At 42.7% G+C, this 22971-nt stretch overlaps 1 protein-coding gene across 7 annotated transcripts in view; it reads left to right on the forward strand.

The window, feature by feature from the left end:
- Positions 1–22971, forward strand: part of LOC141265445 (uncharacterized) — a 124302-nt gene that overhangs the window by 17810 nt on the left and 83521 nt on the right. For all 7 annotated transcript variants that reach the window (XM_073678564.1, XM_073678565.1, XM_073678562.1 and 4 more), the window contains one exon: positions 15125–15261. In XM_073678564.1, coding sequence (XP_073534665.1) covers positions 15125–15261 — 137 coding nt within the window. The remainder of the gene's footprint in view (positions 1–15124; positions 15262–22971) is intronic.

Below are 22971 nucleotides of genomic sequence, written 5' to 3' on the forward strand. Positions count from 1 at the left end.
TTCCTTTACTCTTGAAAAAATCACAACCCTAACACAGCCCCAATCCTAAACGCAACCCTGGTTCTGCCGCTACTCTGGCCTCTGATTAGCGGTGTCCTTTTTTAAGAGGTTCTCAAAACTGGCTGACGGCACTGTTATGTACGCCTAATAAAAAGATGGACACCGTGGGATCATAGGCCTGATGGCATCCACAGTGCCTCCATCTGCCTCATTACAAGGAATCTTCCACCGGGGATTCCATCTGAATCACGTATTTGAAAGACTTACACGGAAACCCCAGTGTAAGCGCTCAGCGCAGAATAGATGTGAGCCGAGCCTTACTGCGATCTTTGGGAAGCAGAATGAACAAATGTACAAATCAGCAGCAGGTGAAGAATTGGTTTTACTCTTCCTCGTGCAGTATAAGTGATTAGATGTCTTTATTCTTCAGGTCGGTGCAGATACAGCGATACCAGATTTATATCTGTTTTTCATGATTGACAGCTGTCACACACTAAAGAGAAAAAAACTTTTTTTTTTTTTTTTTTTTAGCAATGACTAAGTTTTTGTGTCGCCATATTTTGAGTGCTAGAATTTTTCCAGATTTCAGCCAACAGTCATGTAAGGGCTTTCTTTTTGTGGGACAACATTTTTAATGGTACCACTTTCAGGCACTTTTTTGATCTTTCTATTCCGACTTTTGGGAAGCGGAATACAAACCAACAGCTCAGGATTTTTTTTTTTTTTAATGCCGTTCTGTGTATGGTAAAACTGATAAGGCAGCATTATTCTTCGGGTCAGTATGTTTACAGTGGTATGATGAAGCACCGTTCTTTGCTTTGTTTTTTATTTTTTTTACCGTGTATCAGAATCAGCTGACACCCAGTGGCGATCGTGCCCGCACAGCCTGGGTGTGGTCCCGATTGCTGGTCCGTAATAGAACGTCCCTGGTCCAATAGGCTCAGGGACATACTATTACTGACCTCGTCAGAGAGGGGTTAAAGACTTCCATTATTAACTGGGACTTGCCTACTATGGTATTCTGAAAATAGCTTTTCTAAACTAAACAACCCCTTTACCCCCCAAGCCTGTTTTCCCCTTCTCCCATGACAGCACCACCTGAGAGAGGGTATCCGCCCACCAAGGACAGGAACCTACTGAATAAAAAAGCGGTACCTCTCCTCCGCATCAGTTTTTGGTTCCTGTCCCTGATGGGAGCCTCACCAGGTGGCACCTCACGTACCTGGATTATGGACGGTGCGGCCTGGAGGCCGTGGAAGCAGCAGATGGTCCCTGTTCCCAACCCATCTGGATGCTGCCCGGGTCTGCGTGTGGGGAGGAGGTGCTGTGGTTTTTTTTTTGGATTCCTCCCCGCGTGCGCCGGGGCCTGCGCCTCGCAAGACGAGCTGAGCGCGCCGGCCGGCAGGTCTTCCGGGTCTGCGCACGTGGGGGCGCGTCACACCCTGTGACGGAGCGCGCCGGAAGTCCGGGCTGAGCACGCGTGGGGTGCTGGAGCGCCCTATCACGGAGTGCGCTGGAAGCCGGGTCTGCGCATGCGCGGGTGGAAAGCCGTTATCCCGCTGCAAGCGCGCCGGGTGCCGCTGGGCTGCGCACGCGCAGAAGGGAGCGTATCTGCGGTGTAGCGCGCCAGCTGGCTGAATTTAAATTAAAAAAAAAAAAAAAAAAAATTTGGGGGGGAATGAGTACGCTGCCGGAAGGAGGTGGAGCCCTACTGCTTTTAAGGATGGGGAGCAATCAAGATGGCGGTGTCTGCATCCCCGCCATGATGAATGAGGAGCTGCAGTCACCTGGGCAGCAGCTGTCACCGCCACAGGAGGTACAGCAGCAGCCGCAGCCATCAAAGCAGCGTAAGCAAATGGAACATCGAGAATCTTCCCATCGACAAATTCACAGCAGTGGAGGGCGTGCGAGTTCCGGCAAGACTGGTCAGAAAAGACTTAGTCAGTCCACCTCCGCCAGATGGGAGCCCTCATGTGAACGGCAACCACCGCCTCCGGTACCCTAGTCTGAACGGCAGTGTGGTGAGTGATCTTCGTGAAAGTCTCACCCTGAATAATGTGCTCTTCTCTCTCTCTTTTCCTCCTTCTCCTATTTCTTGGGGCAGGAGGCGAAGAAGTGTAGTGCTAAAAGTAAAAACTGGGAGTGTGCTTTATGCAAAATCGGTCTTCCCACCTCCTATGCCAAAAACCTTTTGCTCGGACTGTATTCAGAAAACCATTGCAGAGGAGTCCCCCAGGTTTTCTTTAGAATTAAAGGATCTAATCCAAACAGAGGTCAGAGAGTCTTTAAGAGCCTTGACCTCACGCAAAAAGAATAAACGAAAACTAGTTTCTTCAGAATCAGAGGAATCAGTGGAGTCCCGTTTTACAAGAGAACTGCCTTCCTCCTCTAATCTCTCCTCATCATCATCGGAGTCTTCGGATGATGATGGGGGGGGCAAGCCTTGTTTTTCGGTTGATAATACTGAGAGACTAGTTAAAGCCGTCAGAGGGACTATGGGTATTACCGATACCAAGGTGCCCAGAACAGTCCAGGATGTTATGTTCGGGGGCTTAGACCAAAGGAGGAGACGCTCATTCCCGGTCAATGACAGGATTAAATCTCTGATAGAAAGGGAATGGAAGAAACCGGAGAGGAAGGGTCAGCTGGCGTCATCCTCCAAGCGGAGGTACCCCTTTGAGGATGCGGCTAAATGGGACAAAACCACCTAAGATTGACGTGGCCATTTCAAAATCTTCAAAAAAATCCACTCTGCCTTTTGAGGATTTAGGAGCCTTAAAAGACCCGCTGGATAAAAAAGCAGAGTCCTTCCTTAAACAAGCCTGGGAGTCGTCAGCAGGGGCCCTTAAACCGGCAGTAGCAGCCACCTGCACCGCTAGATCTATGATGATCTGGCTTCAACAATTGGAAGACCAGATCAGGGGGAATGTGTCCAGGGAGAAAATTCTATCCGACCTTCCTATTGTGCAGGGAGCAGCTGCATTCCTGGCAGATGCATCGGCAGATTCAGTTAGGCTGGCTGCCCGGTCTGCAAACCTCTCTAATGCAGCCCATAGGGCGCTATGGCTCAAAAGCTGGCCAGGGGATGTGCAGTCAAAGTCTAAACTGTGCTCAATCCCTTGTGAGGGGGACTTCTTGTTTGGCTAAGGTCTAGATGACATCCTAGATAAAGCCGCAGACAAAAAACATGGATTTCTCACGGTGTCTGGTTCCCGGTTTAACAGCTCCTTTCGGAAGAGAAAATACAGCCGCAGTAAAGCTCCCAGAGACCAAGGAAGCTGGAAAGACAGAAAGCCGTATAACAGAAGCTTCATGTTCGGGGGTCCCTCCTCCGAGAATAAGAAAGCCCCTAAGTGACAGTTCCCCCCAGGTGGGAGGAAGATTGTCCCACTTCCTGCCTGCCTGGAAGAAAATTTCATCCAATCCTTGGATCTTAGGGATAATCAGGAGGGGGCTCACATTAGAGTTCAAAAGCAGGCCCAAGAACACTGTCAAAATATCAGCCCCCAGGAGTTTAGCGGAACAGATAGCCTTACAGCAGGAAGTTCTCTCTCTGCTCTAGAAAGGAGTTCTGGTGGAAACACCTGCACCCGAGCAAGGAAGAGGATTCTATTCGACTCTCCTCCTAATAAAGAAGCCGGACGGCTCCTTCAGGACTATTGCGAACTTAAAGAGACTGAACGACCATTTAATCTACAGGCCGTTCAAGATGGAAACCATAAAATCGGCTATAAAGATGTTATTTCCGGACTGTTTTATGTGCGTCCTCGATCTGAAGGACGCCTACTACCACGTCCCGATTTTGCCACATCATCAACAGTTTCTAAGAGTAGCTGTACAATTCGGCAGGCACGTAAGGCATTTTCAGTTCGCAGCTCTTCCCTTTGGCATTTCCATGGCGCCAAGAGTCTTCACAAAAATTATTCTGGAGGTCACAGCGCACTTGAGGGAAAGAGATATTCTGGTCATCCCTTATCTCGACGACTTCTTAGTAGTGGGCAGATCAAGTCAACTCTGTGCTCTAGCCCTGGCGGACGTCATGGCCTGTGTAAGACGCCTAGGTTGGCTATTAAATCTGGAGAAGTCAAGGCTGGAACCAAAGAGGGTTCAGTCTTTCCTGGGTCTCATTCTGGACTCAGAAAACCAAACCTGTCTTCTGCCAGAGGAAAAGAAGCTGAAGATCAGATTCTTAATATCTCAGGTTATCAGCAATCCGACCATGACCCTGAGGAATGCAATGTCTCTGTTGGGTGCAATGACGTCTTGCATCCCGGCGGTTCAGTGGGCCCAGTACCATTCCAGATGTCTTCAACAGGAGATTCTGGCAGTGGACAGGCGGCTCAAAGGTCGCCTGAATGGGAAGATGTCTCTTCCAGATGTCGTGATCAACTCCCTGGACTGGTGGACATCTCCGGTCAACCTATCTTTGGGGGTTCCTTGGACCTTCCAGGTGTCGGATACAATTACAACAGACGCAAGTGCAGAAGGTTGGGGAGCTCACCTAAGGGATCGTTCTGTACAAGGCCTCTGGTCGGACAGCGAGACAAGTCTCTCTTCCAACACAAAAGAGCTGTTGGCAGCGAGAAACGCTCTTAAAGAATTCAGTTCTGCTCTTCAGGGTCCTCACGTCAGGATAATGTCAGACAACAGATCAACAGTCGCCTACATCAATCATCAGGGGGGTACCAGGTCTCTCCCTCTGATGTTAGTAGCGGATCAGATCTTCAGGTTTGCCGAGAGTCGGCTGGTCACGCTCTCGGCACTGCATATAAAAGGGGAAGAGAACATAAAGGCCGATTTCTTGAGTCGTCACACCTTGAAACGAGGAGAGTGGGAGTTGAATCCAGCCGTTTTTCAGCAGATTGTGGGTCGGTGGGGACAGCCCCAGATAGGTCTATTTGCAAACAGACACAATCGGAAGACCGAAACCTTTTGCTCCCTGAATCCAAAGGAGGGGGCGTTTGCGGTGGACGCGCTGCAGATTCCATGGGATTTTACTCTAGCTTATGCCTTTCATCCTTTAGTACTGATCCCTACTATCCTGAGGAAGATCTGAGAGGAACGGGCGAGGGTTATAGTGATCGCCCCGTTCTGGCCCAAGAGACAATGGTTCACTTGGATGAAGAGAATGTCCCAAGCAGATCCATGGGTTCTTCCGGACATCCCGGATCTCCTCAGGCAGTGCCCAGTCTGTCATCCCCAAAGAGCAGGCCTGCATTTGACGGCCTGGGTTTTGAGAGGTCGCTATTGATGCAAAGGGGGTTTTCTCTGGATCTTGTTACTACCCTTCTGGCAAGTAGAAAGCCGATAACAACTAGAATCTATGGTAGAACCTGGGCTAAGTTCTTGTCTACCTCGGGTCAGTCTGCCAAAGGGAGGATTCCTATTGAGGCCATACTAGAATTCCTCCAGAAGGGGTTAAATATGGGACTAGCCACCAGTACTCTTAAGGTGCAGGTATCAGCTCTGGGGGCACTGTATAATTATGACTTGGCAGCAAATAGATGGATCATTAGATTTATTAAAGCTTGTCATAGATTCAGACCTATTCCTATTCCAAGAATGCCTCCTTGGGACCTTAATTTAGTTCTGGAAGCGTTAACCAAACCTCCCTTCGAGCCCTTAGAGAAGGTTTCAGAAAAAATCTTAACTTTAAAGACTGCTCTACTGGTAGCCCTGACATCAGCTCGTAGAGTCAGTGACTTACACGCACTATCCGTTAACCATCCATTCACTCAAGTATGTACGGATAGAGTAATCTTAAGACCAGACCCGGCCTATCTTCCAAAAGTAGCCTCCAAATTCCATAGGACGCAAGTAATCACTCTCCCTTCCTTCTATCCTAATCCTAGGGATTCTGAGGAACATAAGCTTCACACCTTAGATGTTAGGAGGGTGTTAGTCCGGTATTTGGAAGTTACAAAAGCCTGGAGGAAGAGTGACGCCTTATTTATATCCTTTCAGGGGGCTAGGAAAGGACTTAAGGTTACAAGGGGGACCATAGCTAGATGGGTCAGGGATACTATTACCTTAGCCTACTCTTCTAGCAATCTGCCGGTTCCAGAGAACCTGAAGGCCCATTCCACCAGAGCAGTAGCTGCTTCCTGGGCTGAGAAGGCGGATGTGCCCATCGACATCATATGTAAGGCGGCAACTTGGTCATCCCCCGCTACATTTTACAAACATTACCGTCTTGACCTTTCCTCTTCTACTGATCTGTCCTTTGGTAGGAAGGTGTTGCAAACGGTGATCCCTCCCTCTGGTATTTGATCTCTATAAATCTCTCAGGTGGTGCTGTCATGGGAGAAGGGGAAAAGATCCTAGTTACTTACCGGTAACGGGATTTTACAGAGCCCATGACAGCACCCTATTAATTCCCTCCCCTTTATCACTGTGGTGTGCACTTTTTAAGGTGTTTAGTACAAATATTGAGGTGGTGGTTATGTATTAACCTGTCTTCGGAGGCCCTCTCATGCTCTGAAACAAAACTGATGCGGAGGAGAGGTACCGCCTTTTTATTCAGTAGGTTCCTGTCCTTGGTGGGCGGATACCCTCTCTCAGGTGGTGCTGTCATGGGCTCTGTAAAATCCCGTTACCGGTAAGTAACTAGGATATTTTCTAGTGACATATTGTACTTCATGATGGTGGTAAAATTTGTTCAATATGACTTGCGTAAAATATTGGAAATTTGGTGAAAACTTTGAAGATTTCACAATTTTCAAATTTTAATTCTTATGCCCTTAAACCAGAGTTATGGCACACACAATGGTTAATAACATTTCCCACATGTCTACTTTACATCTGCATCATTTTTTAAAGTTGTTTTTTTTTTTTAAGTTAGAAGGGTTAAAAATTTCTCTTTTTTTTTTTCAATAAGATTTACAAAACTATTTTTTAGGGGCCACATCATATTTGAAGTGGTGATCCCTGCGCCCTTAGATGACTTCAGAGGTGTAATTTGTAAAACGAGGCCACTTATGGGGGTTTTTTCTCTTCAGGCACCTCAAGGCTCTGTCAATGTATTGTGGCACCCTCAAACAATTCCAGCAAAATCTGAACTCCAATATGGGGCTTTTTCCCTTCTGAGCTTTGCACTATGTTTCAGAAGTAGTTTTCGACCACATTTTAGGTGCACTCAGAGGAAATTTCCCAACAAATATTGGGGTCCATTTTCTCCTGCTATCTTCGTGAAAAGGAAAAAATTTGGGGCTAAACATTTTTGTGGGAAAAACATTTTTTTTTTCTTTATTTTCCAAGATCAACATTGTAAAATTCTGTGAAGCACCTGTGGGTTCAAGGTGCTCACCACTGGTCTTGATAAATTAACTGAGGGGCCTAGTTTCCAAAATGAGGTCACTTGTGAGGAAGATCATTTTTGTGGAAAAATTTTGATTATTTTTATTTTCATGCCTCTACGTTCTAAACTTCTTCATTTTACATAACATTTACTTTGAGCACTTTGCGGTTTTCATCTAAATCTCCAATGACTCGATCCATATGAAACCCTGATAGATCCGTTCACTTTAATGATGCAGCAGAGTTACTCTGGACTCCGTCTGGTCTCTGTTTAGCGGTCTGCTTTTCAGAGGTGCGCAAAACTGGCGTGCCTAAAAAGATGGACGCTGCAAAATCATAGGCCAGACTGTGTCCACAGTGCCTCTATATGCCTCATTATAGGGAATGCTCTGCCAGAGGTTCCTTCTGAATAACTTATTTCAGATTTACACAGAAACCCCAGTGTAAGCGTTCAGCGCAGAGCGTACGATAAATGTGCGTGCATGACCAAAATATCTTCTGCATCTGCAGCACGGACAGCCTGTATAGCACAGAGATGGTGCTGCATTCCTGTGCTATACAGGCGATCAGAATAATAAAAGTGAAAGTCCCATAGTGGGGAAAAAAATAAAAGTAAAAAAAGTGTCAGAGTGGGGAAAAAAAAAATTGTAAAAATGTTAAAAAAAAATAATCCACCAAAAAACAAAATATAATGTACCCATCAATATTATTATGAAAAAATACAATAAAAGTACACACATTTTGGTATTGCCGCGTCCGGAACGACCTGACCTATAAAACTGTCCCACTAGTTAACCCCTTTAGTGAACACGGTTAAAAAAAAACGAAGCAAACAATCATAGAATGGTAGAGTTGGAAGGGACCTCCTGGGTCATCTGGTCCAACCCCCTGCTCAAAGCAGGATTCACTAAATCATCTCAGACAGATGTCTGTCCAGCCTCTGTTTGAAGACGTCCATTGAAGGGGAACTCGCCACCTCTCGTGGCAGCCTGTTCCACTCATTAATCACCCTAACTGTCAAAAAGTTTTTTCTAATATCTAATCTGTGTCTCCTCCCATTTAGTTTCATCCCATTGCTTCTAGTCTTTCCTTGTGCAAATGAGAATAAAGATGATCCTTCTACAATGTGACAGCCCTTGACATATTTGTAGATAGCTATTAAGTCTCCTCTCAGTCTTCTTTTTTGCATGCTAAACATTCCCAAATCCTGCAACCGTTCCTCATAGGACATAGTTTGCAGACCAGTCACCATTCTGGTCGCTCTTCTCTGAACTTGCTCCAGTTTGTCTATGTCTTTTTTAAAATGTGGTGCCCAAAACTGTACACAGTATTCCAGATGAGGTCTGACCAAAGAGGAGTAAAGACCGATAATGACTTCACGTGATCTAGACTGTATGCTTCTGTTAATACATCCCAGAATTGTATTTGCCTTTTTTGCTGCTGCATCACACTGTTGACTCATGTTCAGTCTATGATCTATTAGTATACCTAAGTCTTTTTCACATGTACTGTTGCTTAGCTCTATTCCTCCCATTCTGTATATGCTTTTTTCATTTTTATTGCCCAGATGTAGTACTTTGCATTTTTCCCTGTTAAAAAGCATTCTGTTGTTTGCTGCCCACTGCTCCAGTTTATTTAGGTCTTTTTGAATCCTCTCTCTCTCTTCTCTAGTATTAGCTATCCCTCCTAGCTTTGTGTCATCAGCAAATTTAATCAGTTTACCCTCAATTCCTTCATCTAAATCATTGATAAAGATGTTGAACAATACAGGTCCCAGGACGGAGCCCTGTGGTACCCCACTTGAGACATTCATCCAGCTGGATGTGAAGCCATTTACAACCACCCTTTGAGTCCGATCACTAAGCCAGTTATGAATCCACCTAACAGTTGCCTGGTCCATTGCATACTTGGTCATTTTTTCAATAAGGATGGTGTGAGATACTTTGTCAAATGCTTTGCTGAAGTCAAGATATACAGCATTTCCCTGATCCACCCAGTCAGTGATTCTGTCATAGAAGGAAATTAAGTTAGTCTGACATGACTTGTTAGTTACAAACCCATGCTGACTCTGGTTAATCACTTCATTCTTATCCATGTACTTACATACATGTTGTTTAATAATTTGTTCAAAGATCTTTCCTGGTATAGAAGTCAGACTCACCGGCCTATAATTCCCTGGGTCCACCTTCTTCCCCTTTTTGAAGATAGGAACAACATTTGCTCTTCTCCAGTCTTCTGGGACTTCTCCTGTTCTCCAAGAATTTTCAAAGATTATGGAGAGTGGTTCTAAAATTTCTTCTACGATCTCCTTCAGTACTCTGGGGTGTAATTCATCTGGACCTGGAGACTTGAACTCATTTATGTTAGCTAAATATTCCCTCACAATCTTTCTGTTTACAGATAACTTAGATTCTTCTATTCCTTTGAAAGGACAGTGAAGATCAGTTGATGTTACATTTTCTTTCTGAGAGAAAACAGATGCAAAATAGGAATTAAAAAGTTCGGCCTTCTCAACATCCTCTCTTACCATTTCTCCATTTTCATCCTGTAAAAATCCTATAGCATCTTTGACTTTTCTTTTACTTTTGACATACCCCCAAAATTCTTTTTTATTGCTTTTGACATATCTTGCAAGCCTTAATTCATTGTCAGCTTTAGCTAACCTGATACGTGCCCTGCAGGATCTGCAGACTGCATTATAATCTTCTTTAGATATGCCTCCCTCTTTCCATTTAATAAACATTTCTTTCTTTCTTTTTAGCATGTGTTTAAGTTCTGTGTTCATCCATTCTGGTTTCCTTAAATGCTTCCCATTCTTCCTACTTTTCGGGATTGTTAACGATTGTGCTTTGAGAATCTCATTTTTAAAAATTTCCCATCCTTCCTGGACATTTTTGTCCTTAAGGACATCCAGCCATTGGATCTCTCCTATTCTCTTTCTGAGTCTCTTAAAATCTGCCTTTCTAAAATCTAACCTTGAAGTTTGAGTCTTCACATATCTTTCTCCTCTAGTTATCCAAAATTCTATAATAGCATGATCGCTGCCTCCTAGGGTCCCAGCCACCTTTACCTCCTCAACCATTTCCTCCCTGTTTATAAGGATTAGATCCAAAGTAGCAGATCCCCTTGTTTTCTCCCCTACCTTTTGGAAGATAAAGTTGTCAGCAAGAGAGGATAAGAATTTGCTTGACTTGTTAGTTTTACTTGAGAGAGATTCCCAACAAATGTCTGGATAGTTGAAATCTCCCATGACCACTGCGTCATATTTTTTGGAAAACTTGGTCATTTGATACATAAAGAGTTCATCCATATCTTCAGCTTGCCCAGGTGGCCTGTAGTAAATGCCTACAATGGTGTCCTTTCTGTTGTTCTCTCCTTGTATTCTTACCCAAACAGTTTCCACAGAACTCCCAGTCTCTGAAGCTTCAATCTCTGTGCAGATATACGCTTTTCTAACATACAATGCGACACCTCTTCCTCGTTTATCAAGTCTGTTTCTTGCAAATAAGTTGTATCCTTTTAGCCTTTTATTCCAATCATGTGTATCGTCCCACCAAGTTTCAGTGATTCCAATGGCATCATATTTCTTTTCCTGCATTAGTAGTTCCAATTCTCCTTGTTTGTTGCCCATGCTTTGTGCATTTGTATAAAAACATTTTAGTTTGTGATTGGTTTCTCTTCCTCCCATATTTTTATTATTTAAATTGTTTTGTCTTTGTTCTTCTTTTCCACTTCCAGTAGCAGAGATCTCAATAGTATTTGTCAGCTGTATAGCTTTTTCTGGCCTTTTGCTTCCCTTCCCACATTGTTCTAGTTTAAAGCTCTCCTGATGAGTGTAGCAAGGCGACTTCCAAATACATGTTTTCCTGTCTTCGTAAGGTGCACCCCATCTCTAGCAAGTAGTCCATCGTATAGGTAATTCAGTCCGTGATCCAGAAATCCAAATCCTTGTTGACGGCACCATCGACGTAGCCAGTTGTTCACCTGTAGAATCTTATTCCACCTCATTGTTCCATGGCCATCCACTGGGAGGATGGATGAGAAGACCACCTGCGCTCCCAATGCTTTATCATCATACTGCCCCCCCCCCAAAAAATTGATTAACATGTGATCAAAAAGACGACAAATATAAATAAAAATGGTACCGCTGAAAACGTCATCTTGTCCAGCAAAAAACAAGCCGCCGTACATCTCCATCAGCCAAAAAATAAGTTATAGCTCTCAAAATAAAGCGATGCAAAATTTTTTTTTCTATAAAATCGCTTTTATTGTGTAAAAGCGCCAAAACATAGAAAAACAGTATAAATGTGGTACCACTGTAAAAGTACTGACCCGAAGAATAAAGCTACCTTATCAATTTTACCACACGCGGAACAGCATAAAAATTCCTGAATTGTTGGTTTTTGTTTATTCTGCCTCCCAAAAATCGTAATAGAAAGCGATCAAAAAATGTCACGTGCCTGAAAATGGCACCAATATAAAAAATGTCAACTTATCCCGCAAAAAACGAGCAGTCACATGACCGTCGGCAAAAATATAGAAAAATTTATAGCTCTCAAAATATGGCGCTGCAAAAACTTGATTTTACAAAAAAATGCGTCTTTTAGTGTGTGACAGTTGTCAATCATAAAAACCCGATATGATTCTGGTATCGCTGTAATCGCACCGACCCGAGGCATAAAGTTGTCCAATCACTTGTTCCTCGTGCAGTATGGCGTAAACGCTAGGGTTAGGGTTGGGCCTAGGGGTTGGGGTTGTGATTTTTACAAAAGTAAAGTAAAAAAACACGATAACTATATGGCGACTAGTGTTGAGCACAAGTGCTCGCTACTTGAGTTTGCATTGGGTGCTCGAGTGACATGCTCGAGTCTCCGCCCCATATGCTCCGCGGCCAAATAAAACTCGCGGGGATTGCCTGCCATGCACGAGCGATCCCCGCATGTTTTTTTTTTTTTTTTTGGGTGTCTAATAACCGTGAAACATGCGAGCGGGGACTCGAGCATGTCACTCGAGCACCCACGATACATGGTGCATACCAGAGTACCCGATGCAAACTCAAGTAGCGAGCACTTGTGCTCAAGGCTAATGACAACTTATTCAATATGATGACCTAATGTTATCAAATTCTGTATCGTACCTCTGGGTTCATAATGTTCACTATACCCCTTGATAAAATCCTTGAGGGGTGTAGTTTCCAAAATGGGGTCACTTGTGGGGGATTTCCACTATTTAGGCACCTCATGGGCTTTCCAAACGCAACATGGCGTCCGCTCTCGATTCCAGACAATTTTGCGTTCAAAAAGTCACACAGTGCTCCTTCCCTTCTGAACTCTGCTGTGCGCCCAAACACTGTATTTTCCTCACATATGGGGTATTGGCGTGCTCAGGAGAAATTGCATAAAAGTTTTTGGGGTCCATTTTCTCCTCTTACCCTTGTGAAAATAAAAAAATTGCGGCTAAAACATAATTTTTGTGGAATAAGTTTGATTTTTTATTTTTTTTATTTTCACGGCTCCATGTTATAAACTTCTGTAAAACACTTGGGGGTTCAGGGCGCTCACCACATCTAGATAAGTTCCCTGAGGGGTCTAGTTTCCAAAATGGTGTCACTTGTGGGGGGTTTCCACTGTTTAGGCACCTCAGGGGCTCTCCAAACGCAACATGGCGTCCGCTAATTATTCAATGAAATTTTACATTCAAAAAGTCAAATGGCGCTCCTTCCCTTCCGAACCCTGCCGCGCGCCCAAACAGTGGTTTTCCCCCACATATGAGGTATCGGCTTACTCAGGAGAGATTGCACAACAAACTGCATAGTGTAATTTCTTCTGTTACCCTTATGAAAATGCAAAATTGGAGGCTGAAAAAAACTTTTGTGGGAAAAGTGTGAATTTTATTTTTACGGCTCAATGTTCTAAACTTCTGTTAAGCACCTGGGGGTTCAAAGTGCTCACCACACATCTAGATAAGTTCCCTAAGGGGTCTAGTTTCCAAGATGGTGTCACTTGTGGGGGGTTTCCACTGTTTAGGCACATCAGGGACTCTTTAAACGCAACATGGTGTCTGCTAATTATTCAATGAAATTTTACATTCAAAAAGTCAAATGGCGCTCCTTCCCTTTCAAATCCTGCCGTGCGCCCAAACAGTGTTTTTTCCCCACATATGGGGTATCTGCGTGCTCAAGGGAAATTACACAACAAATTTTGGGGTCCATTTTTTTTCCTGTTACTTTATTTTTATTTTCGCAGGGGTAACATTTTTGTGAAAAAAGTTAAATGTTCATTTTTTTTTTTCTTCACATTCCAAAAATTCCTGTGAAGCACGTGAAGGGTTTAATTCTTGAATGTGGTTTTGAGCACCTTGAGGGGTGCCAGGGTGCAGTTATTAGAATGGTGTCACTTTTGGGTATTTTGTGTCATAAAGACCCCTCAAAGTGATTTCAAATGTGATGCGGTCCCTAAAAAAAAAAAAAAAAAAAAAAAATGGTTTTGTAAATTTTGTTGGAAAAATGAGAAATCGCTGGTCAACTTTTAACCCTTATAGGTCCCTAATAAAAAATAAAAAAAAATTGGTTCCAAAATTGTGCTGATGTAAAGTAGACATGTGGGAAATGTTATTTATTAACATTTTTGTGTCACATATCTCTCTGATTTAAGGGCATAAAAATTCAAATTTAGAAAATTGCAAAATTTTTGCCAAATTTCCATTTTTTTTTTTTCCACAAATAAACACAAGTGATATCGAAGAAATTTTACCACAATCATGAAGTAAAATATGTCACGAGAAAACCGTTTCAGATTCAGGGGGATCCATTGAAGCATTCCAGAGTAATTTCCTCATAAAGTGACAGGGTCAGAATTGTAAAAATTGTCCAGGTCATTAACGTGCAAACCACCTTGGGTTGTAAAGGGGTTAAGGTGTAAAAACACTTTTTTTTTTTTTTTTAAATGCCCTACTAAGAATTTTGATGCGTCGTGGAAGATGACCAGCCTATAGATTTAATCTTATCTACTTAAATTTCAACTTCAAGTAATTACTGTTTTAAAGGAGACGTCCACCCAAGAAATATCTTTTGAGGCATCATATATAGCGGGAACCTGTCACCATGAGAATTCAGTCCAATCTGCAGGCACCCTGTTATAGAGCAAGGAGTGCTGAGAAGATATAGTTTTGTGAGAGAAGATTTAATATAACCTTGGTTTTAATCCTGTAATCCTCTCCTTTTTCTGTGATCTTTGTCAATCACGGTTGGGACTGCCCACTGTGACAGTTACCTTTTGTATAAGAGAGTATAAAGTCACTGATAGGACCTCCCACTGATCTGGAAATCCCAGAAAGATCTGAGGTTTATATGATTAAATCATCAGTTATTCTTAATATTTTCTCTAAAAGGTACATATATGAATCTACTCTGTAACATGCTCACTAAATTTTTATGGTGAAGCGTTCCCTTTAAATGTCATAAGATCACTTCTATGGAGTTTCAGAACCTCTACGAATTTCCAAGACTAGTAGGCTTTTCATCACTGCTTTTGAGTTGTTTTTTTCTTACTAGATATTTCTGTATACTGATTAACTGATGATTTTAAATGATTTTGCTTAAATTGTTCTCTAAAGTTTCAAGTAGCTGAAAACTCGTAAGCAGGGCCAATTGGGAGGTGCATTTCTTTCCCAGAACGAAAGGCACCTCCCAATAGATCTGGTTCTGATTTGTTAGTAATTTGAGCCAAGGATAATCTTCTAACACTAAACTAGATCAATCGAATGCAATGACAAAAATGACTACTGTTCCTGCCTTCTAAAGGGAAAGGTTTTGTGGTTTGTATTTCAGGTTTACAATACATCATTCAACTGTATCGTGAAGTTGATTGCGAGGATGCTTTTAAGTGCAGCCTCTGCAAAGAGATTGGACCCCTGTATTTTATCATAAAACATATTGAAGGCATAAGACACAGAATGACTTACTTGGTGAGTACAATTTGTTATGTATTTCTAATTGCATAACACAATTTTCCCCACTGAGGCCCGACTCACATCAATGTATAGCAGAAAATTCATAAGCTGATGAGGTTTACATCTAAATATTTAATTTAAATGTTCCTTGGGGAGGGTGCAGCTGTGCTGGGGGAGAAAATTAATAGAAGGTTGGAGGAGTGTTTAAACTAGGGATTGGGGGGAGAGTATTCATTTTATAGTTGGTGAAGATAGTGCAGATAGTGACCACACAAATAAATTGGGGGTGGGGTTAGAAAAGTCAATATAGTAAGATGGAATAGAGGTACATAGAGATACATAAAATACATGTACACTAATGCCAGAAGCCTCACCAACAAAATGGAGGAATTAGAATTATTTTTGTTGGAAAATAATTGGCATGGTGGGGATATCTGAGACATGGCTGGACGAGAGCCATGACTGGGCAGTTAATTTACAGGGCTATAGTCTGTTCAGAAATGACCGTACAAACAAGCGAGGTGGGGGTGTGTGTTTATATGTAAAATCATCCTTAAAACCCATCTTGCGTGAGAATATATGTGAATCTAATGAAAATGTAGAGTCCCTATGGGTGGAGATAAGGGGAGGGGGAGATGGGGGAGTCTCCAAAAATAATGGAAGCAGCGGCGAATATCCTCATAAAGCAAATAGATGAAGCAGCGACTCAAGGAGAAGTCCTTATTATGGGGGACTTAAACTACCCTGAAATACATTGGGGAACAGAAACCTGTAGTTCCAGAAAAGGTAATAGGCTTTTGACAACTGAGAGACAATTACCTTTCACAACTGGTTCAGGACGCAACAAGAAGGGGGGCACTGCTAGACCTAATATTAACCAACAGGCCAGACCGCATATCAAATATACGAGTTGGGGGTCACTTGGGTAATAGTGATCACAAAATAAGTTTTCATTCATCATTTAATAAGATGTGTAGTAGAGGGGTTACAAGGACACTAAACTTCAGGAAGGTAAATTTCCAACGGCTGAGAGATGATCTTAGTGCAATAAACTGGGACGATATCCTGAGACCTAAAACTACACAAAGCAAATGGGAGACATTTATTAGCATCCTGAATAGGACCTGTGCACAATATATACCCTATGGGAATAAACATGCGAGAAATAGGAGGAAACCACTATGGCTAAATAGAGCTGTAAGGGGCGCAATAAGTGACAAAAAGAAAGCATTTAGAGAACTAAAGCAAGTAGGTAGTGATGAGGCATTAAATACAGAAAATTAAATTCTGTAAAAAACAAATCAAGGCAGCAAAGATTGAGAAAGAGACTCATTGCCAGAGAAAGTAAAAATAATCCCAAAATATTCTTTAACTACATAAATAGTAAGAAACTAAAAAATGATAGTGTTGGCCGGAAAAAGCCAATACACTAAATGATTTTTTTTCAACAGTATTTACACAAGAAAATCGACATGACAGAAAACTTGATCGGTGATAACAAACATTCTCCATTAAATGTCACTTGCTTAACCCATCAGGAAGTACGGTGGCGTCTAAAAGTCACTAAAGTTGACAAATTCCCGGGCCCGGATGGGATACACCCGCGAGTACTGCAGGAATTAAGTAACGTCGTAGACCGTTATTTTTAATCTTTAAAGATTCCATAATAACAGGGTCTGTACCACAGGACTGTCGTATAGCAAATGTGGTGCCAATATTCAAAAAGGGGACAAAAACCGTACTTGGAAATTATAGGCCAGTAAGCTTAACCTCTGCTGTGGGTAAAATCCTGGAGGGTTTTCTAAGAGATACTCTAGTATAGTATCTGAAGAATAACAACCTCATGACCCAATATTAACATAGGTTTACGAGGGACCGTTCCTGTCAAACTAATCTGATTAGCTTTTATGAGGAGGCAAGTTCCAGACTGGACCAAGGAAATGCAGTGGATGTTGTGTATATGGACTTTTCAAAAGCTTTTGATACGGTTCCGCACACAAGGTTGATACATAAAATGAGAACAATGGGGATAGGGGAAAATATGTATGTGGGTTAAGAACTGGCTCAGTGATGGGAAACAAAGAGTGGTCATTAATGGAACACACTCAGACTGGGTCTCAGTTAACAGTGGGGTACCACAGGGGTCAGTATTGGGCCCGCTTCTTTTTAACATACACTACTCAAAACAAATAAAAAGATCACTTAAACAGAATATAACTCCAAGTAAATCAAACTTCTGTGAAATCAAACTGTCCACTTAGGAAGCAACACTGATTGACAAGCAATTTCACATGCTGTTGTGCAAATGGAATAGACAATAGATGGAAATTATTGGCAATTATCAAGACACCCTCAATAAAGGAGTGGTTCTGCAGGTGGGGACCACAGACCACATCTTAGTACCAATGCTTTCTGGCTGATGTTTTGGTCACTTTTTTGAATGTTTTGTGCTTTCACACTTGTGGTAGCATGAGACGGACTCTACAACCCACAGAAGTTGCTCAGGTAGTGCAGCTCATCCAGGATGGCACATCAATGCGAGCTGTGGCAAGAAGGTTTGCTGTGTCTGCCAGCGTACTGTCCAGAGGCAGGAGGCGCTACCAGGAGACAGGCCAGTACACCAGGAGGGGGCCTTAGGAGGGCAACAACCCAGCAGCGGGACCGCTACCTCTGCCTTTGTGCAAGGAGGAACAGGAGGAGCACTGCCAGAGCCCTGCAAAATGACCTTCAGCAGGCCACAAATGTGCATGTGTCTGCACAAACAGTTAGAAACAGACTCCATGAGGGTGGTATGAGGGCCCGACTTCCACAGATGGGGGTTGTGCTCATAGCCCAACACCGTGTAGGACGCTTGGCATTTGCCACAGAACACCAGGATTGGCAAAGTTGCCACTGGCGCCCTGTGCTCTTCACAGATGAAAGCAGGTTCACACTGAGCACATGTGACAGAGTCTGGAGACGCCGTGGAGAGTGATCTGCTGCCTGCAACATCCTTAAGCATGACCGATTTGGCAGTGGGTCAGTAATGGTGTGGGGTGGCATTTCTTTGGAGGGCCGCACAGGCCTCTATGAGCTCGCCAGAGGTAGCCTGACTGCCATTAGATACCGAGATGAGATCCTCAGACCCCTTGTGAGACCATATGCTGGTGCTTTTGGCCCTGGGTTCATTCTAATGCAGGACAGTGCCAGACCTCATGTGGCTGGAGTGTGTCAGCAGTTCCTGCAAGATGAAGGCATTAAAGGTATGGACTGGCCCGCCCATTCCCCAGACCTGAATCCGATTGAGCACATCTGGGACATCATGTCTCGCTCCATCCACCAACGTCACGTTGCACCACAGACTATCCAGGAGTTGGCGGATGCTTTAGTCCAGGTCTGGGAGGAGATTCCACAGGAGACCATCTGCAACCTCATCAGAAGCATGCCCAAGCGTTGTAGGGAGGTAATACAGGCACGTGGAGGCCACACACAATACTGAGCCTCATTTTGACTTGTTTTAAGGACATTACATCAAAGTTGGATCAGCCTATAGCGTGTTTTTCCACTTTAATTTTGGGGGTGACTCCAAATCCAGGCCTCCATTGGTTAATAAATTTGATTTCCATTGATGATTTTTGTGTGATTTTGTTGTCAGCACATTCAACTTTGTACAGAACAAAGTATTCAATGAGAATATTTCTTTCATTCAGATCTAGGCTGTGGTATTTGAGTGTTCCCTTTATTTTTTTGAGCAGTGTATTTTTATTAATGACCTTGTAGGGGGCATACAGAGTAATATTTCAATATTTGCAGATGACACTAAACTCTGCAGGGTAATCAATACAGAGGAGGACAATTTTATATTACAGGAGGATCTATGGAAACTAGAAGCTTGGGCTGATGGCAAATGAGCTTTAATGGGGATAAATCTAAGGTAATGCGGAGGAAATAAAATGTTTAATTATATGCTTAATTGTAAAACACTGGGCAAAACTGTCACTGAAAAAGACCTGGGTGTATTGGTGGACAACAAGCTTACGTTTAGTGGCCAGTGTCAGGCAGCTGCTGCAAAGGCAAATAAAATAATAGGATACATTAAAAGAGGCATAGATGCTCATGAGGAGAACATAATTTTACCTCTATACAAGTCACTAGTGCAACCACACTTAGAATACTGTGTACAGTTCTGGTCTCCGGTGTATAAGAAAGACATAGCTGAACTAGAGCGGGTGCAGAGAAGAGCGACCAAGGTTATTAGAGGACTGGGGGATCTGCAATACCAAGACAGGTTATTACACTTGGGGTTATTTACTGTGGAAAAAAGAAGGCTTAGGGGTGATCTTATTACTATGTACAAGTATATAAGGGGACAATACAAAGACCTTTCTACTGATCTTTTTACTCTGAGGCCTGAGACGGGGACAAGGGGGCATCTTCTACGTCTGGAGGAAAGGTTTAATCATAATCACAGACGCGGATTCTTTACTGTGAGACTATGGAGCTCTCTGCCGCATGATGTTGTAATGAGTGATTCACTATTAAAATTTAAGAAGGGCATGGATGCCTTTCTTGAAAAGTATATTACAGGTTATATATACTAGATTCCTTGATGGGGCGTTGATCCAGGGAACTAGTCTGATTGCTGTATATGGAGTCAAGAAGGAATGTTTTTTTGTTTTTGTGGGGTTTTTTTTTGCCTTCCTCTGGATCAACATGTTAGGCTATGGGTTGAACTAGATGGACTTAGTCTTCCTTCAACCTTAAAAACTATGTTACTTTGTAGAAGTGTACAATGGATATATCAATTTGCTTGGTTATCTTTCAACCGCTTGGAAGACTCATTTATCCAAAGAATATACATCTGCACAGGAAACCTGAAAACACTAGGGCATGGTCACTTGACTCTTTATTATTTTTAACCCTAGAATTACACTAATAAGGCATGTAGGGGGGTAATTCACCTCCCACCCCCAAAAAAACACAATACCAAGAAAACAGAATTGCATCCTTGTGGGGATTTTTTTTTCTTTTTCAAGGAGGGGTATTTTAAGGGCAAACTTCAAATTTTAAATTCTGCAGATGTCCCATTTGGGTAAATTTCGGTACTGTTTAATTTTTTTTTTTCCATATATGCCTTTTTCTCGCATTCCTAAAATTCAAATACTACACTATTGTAGTTAGACAAAATGAAGAACTCTTATGAAGCCTTTCTTATGAGCTTTATCGGAGACAGTCATTTTGCATGTATGATTGCAGCTGTCAACACTCCACAATTGCAGTGCGTTGTGGGACTGATGCGGCACTTGAACCACCCTGATCTTGTGCTTGATCATTTTTATTTTATACTGCAATACAACCGTGCCGCAATAAGCTGAAAATAAAAACATTATCTCAAATGTAGCTCAGACTGCAGCTGAGCTTTACATGATTACAGGGATGGCAGCGACAGGAGCCTTCAGCAGGCGCTCCAGCTACCATAGTAACTTATTGCGTCCCGAGGAGGGGATGTGGGTACTATGTTTGTTGGTGCGTACAAGCATCCTTGCCTTTAAGTGCTTCTTTCAGAAATTGCTGGCTATGTATTATAAACACAAATATAATGTAATGTAGCCTGCATTTACTGCATCCTGATCCATTTCAACATTTGCCGACCGCTACCCAGGATGTTAATTCACTTTTTAATGCAGGGAGGGGTTAACCGGCAGCGATAAGGGATAGCTTTAAGCGCTGCTTTTGCAAGCAACTGTGTAACAAGCTAGCACCTGTCGCATATTGAGCAGGCTCATCTCTTGAGCCCTCTTCACAACCAGCGCCAACATATATGGAGATGTCAGGAAGGGTTTAATAAATGATGCCAACATGAAGTAGACATTTTTCGTCCATTTGGTTTGGGTGATGTAGGACAGTGGATTATAGCTGGCTGCCATAAGGAGTCGAACACTAAATACTTAAAGGGGTATTCCTATCTCCAAGATCCTATTGCAATATGTAGTAGATGTAATAATAATATTAGCAAATGCCTCCAATTAAAAATGTAGTATAGTTATTCTAATTCACTATGTCGCTTACCCCATGTGCAGGGCATTGCAGTATCTATAGTTATGGCTACTAGCAACTAAATATCACTAGATGAGTGGTCGTAACCATGGATACCGAAGCTACTACAATGCCATGCACATGGTTTAAGCGAAACGGCGAATTAGAAGAACAAGGCTAAATTTCTAATTGGAGATATTTGCTAATATTTTTATATCTATTAGATAGGATCTTGGCGATGGGAATACCCCTTTACTTTATTACCTTTTGATAGAGGATAACTTATTAACTTGGTACAAACCATTTTTAGTATATACTCCTCCTGCAGTCACTCGGCTAAGCCTGTTTTTAGCTTGTGGTCCGTTAGGGTCATATTCTTATTATCCTTTCCCTCAAGTCAGGAGTACAAGTCTGTATTATTACCCTGTTACACCACTTGAGGGAGAACAGTGTGGTGTAACCCGCTCAATTCTTTTTTTTTTTTTTTTTTTTTATTTCCTTTTTATATTTAAAATGTAGGAATCAACTACCACTGTTCTATTCTCTGGTCAGCACAAACATTGCTGGTGGCACCATGCATCCCCCCTGCTCCATTCTTCTGTCAGACGATCCCTCCAGTTTCTCAGCGTTCCAATAGTCTCCACTTTCTATTGAAATATCTCATCGAGAGACAGTTCCCTGGTGTTGGCATCTTGCTAAAGTGTAGCTCTACAAAGCTGAGTCCTTCTACTAGCAGATGTCAGGAGAGAGTGATGTCTCATCCTTTTTGTTCATTTGTGGCAATTGGAGATTTCTGATAAAAGAATTTCTCCATTAGGATCTGACTGATGAGGTCAGACTTCCAAACTGAATTCTGAAGGTCAACAGCCTTATAATGGCAGTCAAGGACTCTCCATTTCACTGGTGCAGACTCCTGTCCCACCTAGGAAGAAATTTGCTTTCCGTATGCTCACAGAACCTCAAGATTTTTTTTTTTTACCTTGCATTTAGAGTTTGAGGAAGAGCTCTCCAAGACATGTAATTTCTTTAACACTATTTTGCAAACCTGAGATTTCAAGGCATTATGTACTATTTTCCAGAGACTGCACTGCAAAAATGATCTCCTCTTGCCAGCATATACCCTCAAATTTCCTATTTGCAAAACATAGCCCTATCTGTGGCAGATGCAGCCTCTTTAAAGAATTACCAAGACTGGAAAATGGAGACCTTTGCCAAATAAGGCTTATGAGGCAGCAGGTTCGAGCCGCAGACAAATATTTGTCACTTGCTGGAACAGTACTACCACTGCCAACTGGACCAAGAAGCTACGGGTCGTCATTCTGTCTGGTGCTCCTCTTCGGGTAGATCTCTGTAGCGGGAAGAGAATATGCGAGGGAACCATACGCTTCATGTATTCTTGCCTGTTCCTAAGCCTATCATCAAAGAAGGTGCTTATGACCTTTCAGGAAGGCAGAATTCAGCCCTGTCCCTGAATCTGAATTCCCTTTTGGCAGTTCCTGCTCACCAGGTTCTCATTACAGTGCACACTGCCTGTGCGCTCTCTTGCCGGCTCTTCACTTCTCATCAGAACTGGCAGGGGAACACTTTCACTGTGCATTAAAAAAAATATTGCACAGTGACAAAATTCTACTGAGCATGCGTCAGAATTGACGACTGGTGCATGCTCAGTAGAGCCAGGATTAGCCCAGCCGCTGAAATGGATGTCACCTA

Source organism: Phyllobates terribilis, unplaced genomic scaffold, assembly GCF_046119375.1.
Source record: "Phyllobates terribilis strain yellow unplaced genomic scaffold, ASM4611937v1 Scaffold_4__5_contigs__length_816908805, whole genome shotgun sequence".
Classification (NCBI taxonomy): domain Eukaryota; kingdom Metazoa; phylum Chordata; class Amphibia; order Anura; family Dendrobatidae; genus Phyllobates; species Phyllobates terribilis.